The sequence below is a fragment of the Herpailurus yagouaroundi genome, unplaced genomic scaffold, assembly GCF_014898765.1.
Source record: "Herpailurus yagouaroundi ecotype Mexico unplaced genomic scaffold, PumYag 182, whole genome shotgun sequence".
Lineage (NCBI taxonomy): Eukaryota > Metazoa > Chordata > Mammalia > Carnivora > Felidae > Herpailurus > Herpailurus yagouaroundi.
Window position 1 is genome coordinate 7,839,751 of NW_024412413.1, and position 11,755 is coordinate 7,851,505.

At 40.3% G+C, this 11,755-nt stretch overlaps 1 protein-coding gene across 2 annotated transcripts in view; it reads right to left on the reverse strand.

The window, feature by feature from the left end:
* Positions 1 to 11,700, reverse strand: part of EP300 (EP300 lysine acetyltransferase) — an 84,059-nt gene extending 72,359 nt beyond the window's left edge. Inside the window, exon 1 of one of the 2 annotated variants that reach the window (XM_040490730.1) lies at positions 10,943 to 11,700. In XM_040490730.1, coding sequence (XP_040346664.1) covers positions 10,943 to 11,036 — 94 coding nt within the window. In that variant the 5' untranslated portion in view covers positions 11,037 to 11,700. The remainder of the gene's footprint in view (positions 1 to 10,942) is intronic. The other variant, XM_040490729.1, reaches the window with a different exon arrangement.
* Positions 11,701 to 11,755: the final 55 nt, after the last annotated feature.

Genomic DNA, 11,755 nt, shown 5'->3' on the forward strand with positions numbered 1-11,755 from the left:
GAAATTTATAAATCAAATTTATTCTATTACCTTTTAAACTATCCTAAGGCAAATATTACAAAACAGTATCAGAAACAACTGGTCAATCAACTCACACTATCTCCAGTAAGACATTTCCTGATTACTAAAATTATCAACCCATCAACACCATTACTGGGCTATTTCTACCAAATAGCTTGTTGACAAGTTCCCATATACCTTTAATGATGCTCAAATACAAAGTAACTTGGAATAAAATGCTTCTTTTAATTTTTTTTGAGAGATGGAAAGAGACAGAGCATGAGTGGGGGAGGGTCAGAGAGAGAGGGAGACACGGAATCCCAAGCACGCTCCAGGCTCTGAGCGGTCAGCACAGAGCCCGATGTGGGGCTCGAACCTACAGCCTGCAAGATCATGACCTGAGTGAGCCAAAGTCGGGCACGTAACTGACTGAGCCACCCAGGCGCCCCGAGTAAAATGTTCCTTCACTTCAGTGTATATTCAATCTAAACACAGTGATACAAATGTGACTGACAGGACATATTTAAATCTGACTTGCAAAGTTTAGAATACATGAGTTTAGAATACAATGGATCAAGTATTAGAAATGCAACAATCTAAACAAAAATGAATTTGGACTGAATATGTGGGAAACTGGTGTTGAGTCAAAACATCTTTTCCTTATTACATACTGATTTTGTAGCTTACCCTTGGTGTTTTCTATATTGGTATATGGATTTAGCCATATAATCTCTTATAAAATGAATACTTACCCTTTCCAAAAATCAAGATGATCCCATAATATATGAGGAATTAGACAACTATTACCCACCATGAAATATATAAATGAAGCATAACCTTCAAAATTAGAATTATTAATATAATCCCACACACTGCACTGCGAGCATAAAAGGCTTTTTTAAAAAAAGTTACCAACTAGGATGTGAAACTTAAAATTGAAATAATTGTGGCTCAAAATCTATTCTACTAAATAGCACCTCTTCCTAGTTATACATCTTCCCCCGCCCCATTTAGAAAGCTCACACATTTGTTGGATAAACAGTCATATTTTTGTGCTTCAGATAAAATGAAGTCAAATAAAAACTCAGTTCTGCTCTTAAACTGTACACGTTAAGCAAAACACCCATAGTGTTCTGAAACTAGTCAACTCTAAAGTATCCACGCAGAAGACAGAATTCATCCGTTGCCTCTCATTTCGTTTTCTCTATGGCATTCAAATGCTTTTTAAAAAACGCACAATCCTGGGGTGCCTGGGTGGCTCAGTCGGTTAAGCGTCCAACTTCAGCTCAGGTCATAATCTAATGGTTCATGGGTTCAAGCCCCGCGTCAGGCTCTGTGCTGACAGCTCGGAGCCTGGAACCTGCTTCTGATTCTGTGTCTCCCTCTCTCTTACCCCTCCCCCGCTCACACTGTCTCCGTCTCTCTCAAAAATAAACATTAATAAATTAAGTAAAAAATGCACATTCCAAATCTCAAAACCTTTCTTTCCTCTAACTCATTGGTGAGGCCAGAGGATAAGGAGCTGGACAGGTGAACTGTGGAATTAAAGAGAGAGAATAGGTTGTGAACACGGAAAGCTCAGCCAGTTCAGTAACTGAAAGAATTCAAAGTAGGGGGAGCAAAGTGAGTGACAAGGTGGGCAGACATCGGAATGCTCAGAGCCCCTATTACAGGGGAGGCACCCAGGATTTTAAAAAGTAAGGAGGGAAACGAAAGCCAAATCTTCAGAACTTTAAAAATCTGGTAACAGTCTGGCTAGACATTGACAAGCTCATAAAGATCTCTCATTCTTATTGGTTTAGGATACTCCTACATTATTAATTCAGCTGTTTGGGGTGCTGAAGAAGCATGATATTTAAAAACACTGCAGTCTTTAAAATGAGAAAAATTTTGGGAATGCAAGTTGGTGCAGCCACTCTGGAAAACAGTATGGAGGTTCCTCAAAAAACTAAAAACAGAACTACCCTACAACCCAACAATTGCACAACTAGGCATTTATCCACAGGATACAGGTGAGCTGTTTCGAAGGGACACATGCACCCCCATGTCTACAGCAGCACTGTCAACAATAGCCAAAGTATGGAAAGAGCCCAAATGTCCATCGATGGATGAATGGATAAAGAAGATGTGGTATATATACAAAATGGAGTATTACTCGGCAATCAAAAAGAATGAAATCTTGCCATTTGCAACTACATGGATGGAAGTGGAGGGTATTATGCTAAGTGAAATTAGTCAGAGAAAGACAAAAATCATATGACTTCACTCCTATGAGGACTTTAAGAAACAAAACAGATGAACATAAGGGAAGGGAAACAAAAATAATATAAAAACAGGGAGGGGGACAAAACAGAAGAAACTCATAAATATGGAGAACAAACTGAGGGTTACGGGAGGGGTTGTGGGAGGGGGATGAGCTAAATGGGTAAGGGGCACTAAGGAATCTACTCCTGAAATCATTGTTGCACTATGCGCTAACTAATTTGGATGTAAATTTTAAAAAATATAATAAAAAATAAAATTTAAACAAAGTTTTATTATAAAATAAAACAAAAAAAGCAAAAACAACAAAAACAAAAAAATAAGAAAAATTTGCAAACTTCAGGAATTAATTAGGTTGAAACAACTTTCCTAACTTTTATTTGGTACTTTATTAAAAACAGTATTTGATACTCTGTAAAGGAAGCAGAATTAATCTAATCACAAACAGTCCACCTACTGAGAAAAATGGACAAACACTTAAAACTTAAAACAAACACTTAAAACTACTTTTCAAAGACTAAGAAAATTAAATAAAATATCCATGCTGGAAAGACAGATATGACTTCTAATACATTTCAAAACAATTGGCAACAATTTGTGAGTTATACACAAATTTGGATAGAAGATGGTAATATTAGGTTACACAGGATCACAAAGCCATGCAAGTTAGCAACTGTTAAATTTTGAAATCCAACAGGGTCAAAGGGCAGAAGTGCAAGCAAATTTCAAAATATGCATTCTTAACATTGCCCTGCAACCATGACATCAAAAGGTGCAACTATACTTTGGCAAGTGACTTACTTGAAGTTGATTCTTAATCCCACCACATTTATTTAAGTCACAACATTTAAACAAAGATGAAGTGCTATGATTGATCAGATGTGTGGCCTGCCTTGCTCTTTATCAATTTATTAATATAGTGACACTTCCTGGTGTGAAATTAATTCAAAGGTGAGGACACTTTTATTAAAATCCTACCTTAAGAATCAAGTAAACAACACGTTCATATTAAACCTAAACCACACGCTCACTTATCTAGCTCTGATCATTTTATTTTTAACATTTATTTATTTTTGAGAGAGAGAGAGCAGGGGAGTGCACACGAGCAGAGCAGAGGACAGGTACAGACAGAGTGAGAAAGGGAATCCAAAGCAGGCTCCACACTGTCAGTGCAGAGCCCCACATGGGGCTTGATCTAACCACTTGTGAGATGACCTGAGCTGAAATCAAGAGTCAGGAGCTTAACTGACTGAGCCACCTGGGCGCCCTTGACAATTTCTTGATTTTGAGTAGTGGTAACATCTTGGGAGAAGCTTTGCAGTGAGGCTAGGATTTGTTTGCTTGACTGGGGTTTGCTCTAAAGGAATGAAATGCCTATAGGGGATCCTAGATGATAGAGCTATCATACCATCTCTCCAAAGAACAAAAACAAAAAAAATTCTGAAAGACTGCCTCTCTGTAAAGAAAAAGGGAAGAGTGATTGGTTTTTGAGTTATCTGCTGTATTTTCTACATTTAGGACAACTGGTAAACAAAACCTGGGACCTTAAATAAACAATTCACATCAATAATTACAATCTACCAAAAAACTTCCAAGGCAAATGAAGTGCGCTCAAAAGACAAGTGACATACCCCTAGTATTCCTGCCATCCCTGCCTGCTACTGGATCCTGTACAGTGTCACCAGAATTCATCTTTCCCCCTTCCCTGACCATGTCACTCTCTTGTTCATAAATTTTTTTTTCCTGATGGTAAAAAATGTCAAACTCTTTATCACATTTCTGTCTTTTCATAATAGGACACCAAAATCCTTTTCCATCTGTCTCACATGAAAACATACCACCACAGTCTATGTTCTAGTCACACCAGAGCTACCCGTATTTGTTCCACCTGACACAAATACTCTTCCAACTTTCTCTACTTCTAAGGGAAGTTATCTTCAAGTTCTCCTGCCTCTGTTCAAATACACACTCTCTGAAGTTTTCCCCCAGTCCTCCAAACACGGCCTGTCAGAAACAATCCCTATCCACTACCTTCATCCACAACCTTTTTTTTTTTTTTTTTTTTAAACACGTATCAGAGTGTAACTCAGGAAAACTGTGTGGACAAGTATGCCAACCCCACCAGATCCTAAATGCTTTGAGAGCAGAAAGTGTACTTTGATTCATTTTTACATTTCCAAGGGTCTAAAACTTGGTGGGCAGTCAATGTTTGTTGGCTGAAAGGAGAGAAAGGCACACTAAATGAATACTGACTACTCCACTCAGGAGAATCACACAACTTCAAAATGCTCAAAACTTAACTCATCACAACCCCTAACCCCCACCACATTCACACACAAATACTTCACTTCCTATGTTTGCTATCTCAGTAAATGGCAACCTCACCAACCCAACTATCCAAACTTGAAACTTGGGAATTATCCTTGATCCCTCTCTATCACAATATCCTAACCTGTAATTAATCAACCAACTTCTGTTGGTCACCTACCTTTCTCTAATCTTTTCACTGCTTTCCATCTACCAATTTAGGCCACACTCACCACAGCTAGAATCCTAAAACAGCCATCTCTCTGGTGTTCCTGCATCATATGTTCCCTGTTCCTTTCCAAAGCATTCCTCACTTTAGTCGATCATGAAGTACAATTCTGCCCCATCCATTTAAAAGTGCTAAAATGTAAAGTCTAAACTCCAATAAGCATTATAAGGCAAGCAAAGGTGGCCCCATCCTCACCTCTATGGTCGTATTTCTTGCTATCCCCCCAGCCAGATAGAATTTAATAGGTTCCCTGAACAGGCCATACTCTTGTTCCCAGCCTGGGCTCACTCTTACTAACCCTATTACACCTATCCTTCAGATCTCAAGATCAGACACCAATTCCTCTAAGACAGTCACCAGAGGAACAACAGTTACAGGTTATAGGCCCTCCAGTTTCTCCCACTGTACACAGTACTTCTCAATATAATGCTGGTCACATCAGTCTTGAATGTAGCTCTTCCACCCTTATCTATGAGCTACGGAAGGAAGGGTCTATGTCTGTCTGGATTACCAGAGTATTCCCTTCTGATGATAAATGCCTAGTATACAGAAAGTGTTGGCCCAATAGAGACCAATGACAGCTTGTCAACCTTTCTAAGCCACTATTTTTCAATTGTGGGTCACATGCCAATAGTGGGTCATGAAATCAATACAATGGGCCACAACCAGCACTAGAAAGAAAAGAAAAGAAAAAAGAAAAGAAAAGAAAAGAAAAGAAAAGAAAAGAAAAGAAAGAAAGAAAGAAAGAAAGAAAGAAAGAAAGAAAGAAAAGGAAACATCATACATAGTATACTACAAGTAGTATGGGTAAGTTTGTCCACTTGCTGAGACAGGGTCTCTGGTACTCATGTAAAATACAGCTCTTACTGGGTGTGGTCAAAAAATTTGAAAAGTACTGCACTCCCCCCCCCTCTTCTCTTCTCCCTCTTCTTTTTTAAGAAAGTCCTTTAAAACGCAGAGAAGCAAATACAAAACAAAAAATGGTGCTCAATCACACAGTTCTTTAGCAAAAAGCCATTCTTGAGCATTTACAGTAAGAACAATCTGCTTTCTGATTTCTCATTATGCTTTAAATACTTGTTGATTTCCACTTACATATACAATTACTTACATATACAAGACACCCTATGTGACAGTACATACAGTACTTCTAGTCTTATTTTAATCTCTGCTACCATGTTCTTATACTCTTTAGAAATTTAATCTTTGCACCATAAGCTTTACTTCTAAGGCTTCTCCTCTCTGAACTTCATGACTTGGCTTTCTCTTTATCCAGTCTGTCTACAAATCCATTAAAAAAAATCTACCACTGCTTTGTTGTTGTATATTTAGTAGTAAGGTTAAAAACCATCAACAGAATTAGCACATACTATGCTGCAACAGGCACTACCCTAAGCATTGAGTAAAGAGAATTTTCATTTACTCCTCCCCACAATCTTGTAAGGTGGGTACTACAGGTGAGAAAGCTGAGAAAAAGTTCAGTAATTCGCGCAAGGTTCACAGTTAATAAAGGCAGGTCTGGGATCTGAACTCTAAAATAGACTCCAAAACTCCTTTTCTTTAACTGCTCACTTTTTTTCAGTAGTTTTAGTTTTCCTTTCTCTCTCAACTAAATTATTGCTAATTGCCTTTTGAAGCATTTATGAAATAAGATCTATATCTAAACTGTTCAGAAAAGGCTTAACACCTCAGTATTCATTCTCTTAAACCTTTGAGAACTGTGCAATAAAACATTTCCTACTAAAATTTCAGAAGAAAACTACTACCCATCACATAAAAAAATCATCTGCAAAATTCAGTGTTTTAAAATTTTTACACTTGGTATAATTTCAGTTTCAACTTGCCCATTAATTTCCCTAATGTTTGCCACACTAAAAATTTCAATTTCAGCAATTCTCAAAGGATGAAACACTAAAAGTGCAGAAAACACAAAGAAGCATGTCGTATTTTTCTATTAATTGTTGGGTGGATGAATTGGCAGAACAGCTCCTGAACTGTTTTTGTAAATATACCAGGAAGAGGTATTTTACACTCCCACTTGTATCTGCAACATTCTTCCTACTCTTTTCTTTTTCCTTTCCTATTTACCACTTAATGTCCCTACAAACACCATGAGGCACTAATTTTTAACTTCTTGTTTCAATTTATCTCTCTTTTTATAGAACAGACTAAGGAGAAGGTGGAAAAACAAAGTAAAACAGAAAATGCCAAAAGGCAATCAAGGCAGAAGCGGTTTCCTCTCTCCTTTATACATTCACTGGACAAACGGATACATTTCTCAGCTCTGTGAGAGAACGTGAATTTCTGCTGGAAAAGGGCACCCATATTGTATGTAACACATACAAGATTTACAACTTAACAAAAGTCACTTCATCTCACTATCAACCACAGACAGCCTTCTTAAAGCCCTATAAATGAACTTACAAAGCCTTGAAAATAAGCAATTGACAGAGTTCAAGGCACATAATAAAATGTTTTGCAACTTAACACTGAGGTCAGCAATACCTCAGTGAACCAAGGAGCCATAACTGAAAAACTCCAGAAGCTGAACTCTAATCTAAACACACATCCCTAAAAAATAAAATTAAAACATAGCATCACAGGTTTAAGAGCTGAAAAAGAAATGGCTTCCACCAAAAATATCGTGGTCAGGATAATAAACCACTAATCCACAGGAGTGTTTTGAGAAATAATAACTGACATTAAAAAAAAATCCTTGCCACTTCTCTATTATGTACAGTAATCTAGCGATCAAGATGATATAGTTTATATACTATCTGCTCTGTGCCTCAAATGAAAAATAGGCATAAAATCCAAGCCAATTCTGACACTTGAGTTCACAGTAGGGCCACAAAACTGTACCAAGACCAGAAGGATCTTCACTTAAATGCCAGATCTTCGCACTGTCAACCGTCTTTCCAGAGTCTGATCTTTCAGTGCATATAGCATTAAGTGTTACAAAGCAGCCACAGATTATATCCAGTGAACAACGAAGGCAACAGTATCATCCTCATCATGCCCATCCCTCAGGTTATTAGAAATAGGTTCAAGAAATATTTTCAGGACTTACCTGTCAACCTTTCTGTTCAATAATTTTAGCAAAATATTTTTACATATGGCTTTTATCATTTTCGGGGGGGGGGGGGACATAAAGTCATTTGATTTATCAAATAGTTCTGATCTAACCATACCAACTTAAATTTTCAATGGATCAAATGGATCAACTACAAATACTGAAACAGAAACAAAAAGATGCAAAAGCTAAAAAATAAGTCTCTTCCTCCTCATTCCAACACATAAAACTTGAACTTAATTCAAGATATCTGAATCAATCTGGAAATGTTTTAGAAGAATCTTTGACTGTCTAACGAGAAGTCATTTTTATTCTGCATCAGTGGCCAACCTTAAAAATTCAGAAGGTGGGATTTAAACACTAATTTGTTTTGTTAATACTGTAGTATGTCAACCCAGTTGGGCTCCAGTTTTTTTTCCTATGAAACTGGCATACACAAACACTCTTGTTAGGTACACTTATGCTACTAGAACTGCAAGCCCTGATCATGAAAAAAGTTTCTAATGTCTAGAATGTTGGGATCATTTTGACCCAGTTCTAGATAAAATTCATAATTGAGGACCAAAGAACTTACTTTCACATTTATGAAATATCCAGGTAATGACTCAAAAGTCAAAACGTAGAGAGTTACATGTTTGAAAATTTAAAGTTTTAAAGTGAAGTGTCTCTGTTAAAAGTTCCCTGCAAACTACACTACACAGTGCTGGCTGCAGGGGGGAAAGAAAAACAAAGGGAAAAAAAAAGGTCACCAACCTGAATTAAGTTCACAAGGCGACAGTGACAGTATTTTCTTAATAACCACCTCCCTCCATCCCCCAACAAAAAAACCCAGACTGATTAGGATTAAAAACTGGACACCAAAGAATTCCTGGAGTACAATCTTAATGGGGGGGGGGGGGGGGGTGAAACCCTTCCCACAAAATTTAGAGAAAGGTAACTTTCTGTAAATACTAATATCAAGTATAATACTAAAATAAACTCTTAATACGAGAATGGACTGAGTTCATCTCAATGTTGAGGAATTTTTTTTTTTTTTTTTTTTTACTCTACTAAACCCACATGATACATTTAGGACTCATAATTATCCAAAGATATTTCAAGTAGCAAAAAACAGTTTCTGTGTACCGGACAGGTGAGATACTACTGAGATGAGTTAGCTCAGATCAAAAATGGAGAATGCAGCACTGCACCTGAACAGAGGTGTCTGAACAACAGAGCACAGCCTGCCTTCCAGGCCTTGCGTTACTCCATTTACTCCAAGACTAAGCTGCTCAAATCAGGAGTCATCAAAATGACACACATTAAAGAAGTTTTCTCTATAACATCCGAAGTCTCTGGTGAACTCCAACGTAAAACCCACTACCACACCACACAAAAAAAACTAAAGAAAACAACACAAAAGCTACAGGTGGAAATATGTCTAAAGGTGATCTGAAGATCCTCTGGAACATTTTAGTAAGTGCAAAGGAATACAACGCTTGATATGTGTAACAATGTTGAGGGGGGAAAAAAGGCAAGTAAGAGAAAAAAAAATCCGTGAAGACTACAGAAAGTCCAGGGAATAAGAATAGATCAAAGTTCTCACACTGCCAATTTTACATGTCTAAAGTAAAGAACTTAAGCAAAAATCCTCAATCTGTGCAGGTTATCTGAAACTCAGGACACATTTTTCCCATAAAAGCAAAGAATCCAAAGCATTTGCCACATCCTTACATTTTCACCCTCTGAAACGAAGTCTACTTAGAAACATGCTTTAGAAGTTCTCTACAAACTCCTAGGGTACATTTAACTCCATTATGCACTCTCACTGGCAGATGGAGGGATGACGTTGAGTTAAAGAGATGCTCCGGAGTAAGGGGGAACATCTTGTGGACTGTCAGATGGCCAGCCATTCTTCCTCTTCATTATCCTGGCACCTCAAACAACTACGACGGCAAAAGAGAAGATCGCTAGCCATCAAGACAGCACCAAACTAATTATAAGAAGGGGATGACGGAGGGAAGTCTCCCCGAATTTCCTTTGACAAAAGGGTTTTAGTCCACAACTGAGTGAAGTTAAGAATTGTAGAGCTTTTTTCACACTCGAGTATGGATCTCCAAATAGGTTTAAAGCATAAAAAGACACACACAACTACCGAACCTAACACACATTTTAAACTTTTGTATGATCAGTTTATCTTTGCAGTTCATGACTGGGGTGCTTACAACTTCTAATTTTGATTTCCAACTACAGAACTCCACACAATCGGGTATCTCCACCCCCCGCCCCCCCCCCCCCCCAAGAGAAAGTGACTACAAACTGCAAAGAAAATGCCTCTGCTCTCTCCCAACCTAAAACCCCAGTTTCAGACATTTTGGTCTCACACGAAAGAAACGGGAGATGTAAAATGAACTGCGCTCCATATTGATTCTTAACGCAAATAAAAAGGGGGGGGAAAACCCCTAGGAATGGTAGGTAAAATAATCGGAACCAAATTTCAGCTTTGACATTAAACCTTATCACACCAAACCTGAAATCCTGGATCACACACACACACACACACACACACACACACACACACACACACACAAATAAAACCAAGATTTTTTAAACCCTCGTCCTCAACAGAAAATCTTGTGCCAAACAGAAAATTTTGAAAAGGAAGAGTGAAAAGTAGAGAAAACAGAATAAGTGCAATCAAGGAGAAAGGATTCGCAATTCCTCATTTCTCAACAACAACAAAAAAATTCAAAGTAAAATTGCAAAAAAAAGCCTTACACACAAATGCCCTGGCATTTCAAAAATTAAACTGCACGGAAGCAACAATAAAGGCTATTTCCATAGCACCACTCAAGAGCTGTAATTCCAGAACACACACCGATATGACATAGTGTTGCAACGAATGTATTAGGAAGCAAAGAAAATGGTTGGGCTACTGGACGTCTTCGACCAGCTCATTCAAACACCTTTAAAATTAACCAAGAGGCAGAGAACTAAGAAGAGAAAAAGGGAGAAAATATGGAAGAAGAAAGGTGCACCGAGCAAAAAAGATGAAGGGGGGGATGTGGAAGGCCAGGGCTCCTGGGACTAACCTGTGCCATCGCTGGCCGACGCCGAGAGGGCCGGAGATGAGAGTTTAGGCCGCTTGGCTGAAGGCGGCCCCGGTTCCACCACATTCTCGGCCATTTTTAATTCTTTCGGAGATACAGGCGAGGAAAACGAGAATCCTCGGGAAATCTCTTCTTCGGCCGGGGCTCCCCCCCCGCTCCCTGGGGTGGGCTTGGGGGGCTCCGCCGGCCCCCGAAGGGGGTGGGGGGGAAGTTCCTTTTTCTCTTCGCCGGGTCGCGGTGGCCGAAGAGGGATGCGGACTCGATAGAAAAGGTAGGGGCAATTGCGAGGGGCCGGGCCTGGGCCCAGGCCCGGAGGAGGGCACAGGAGCACAAATCCGCCGAGCGCGTCCGCTGCGGCGAATTCCCGAGAACTCGCGGCTCTAGAGGCGCAGTCCCCGGCCCGCCACGGCCGGCCCCTGCCCAGCCGAGGTCTCTCGGAGCTCCGCCGCCGCCATCAGCCTCTTCCTCCTCGGCGCTGTCCTCCTCCTTCTCATCGCCACAAGGAGGCGGGGGCGAAAAGGGGGGAGAGGAGGAGGCGACGAGAGACACTCACCTCCTCCCGGTGCCCCCTCCCGGACCTGCGCCCCCACCCTCCGAGCCCTCCTCCTGCCGCCGCGCTCCGCGCCGCCGCCGCACCGGCCCCTAATGGCCGCAGAGAGCTCGCCCGAGCCGAGAGCCAGGCTGGCGCCGCCGCCTCACATCGCGCGGCGGAGGCGCGGCGAGGACGCCGGGCGCGGAGCTCGCCGGTCCAGAGGGCCGAGGGGGCCGGGCCGAGCAGCGCCGCCCGCCCGAGCC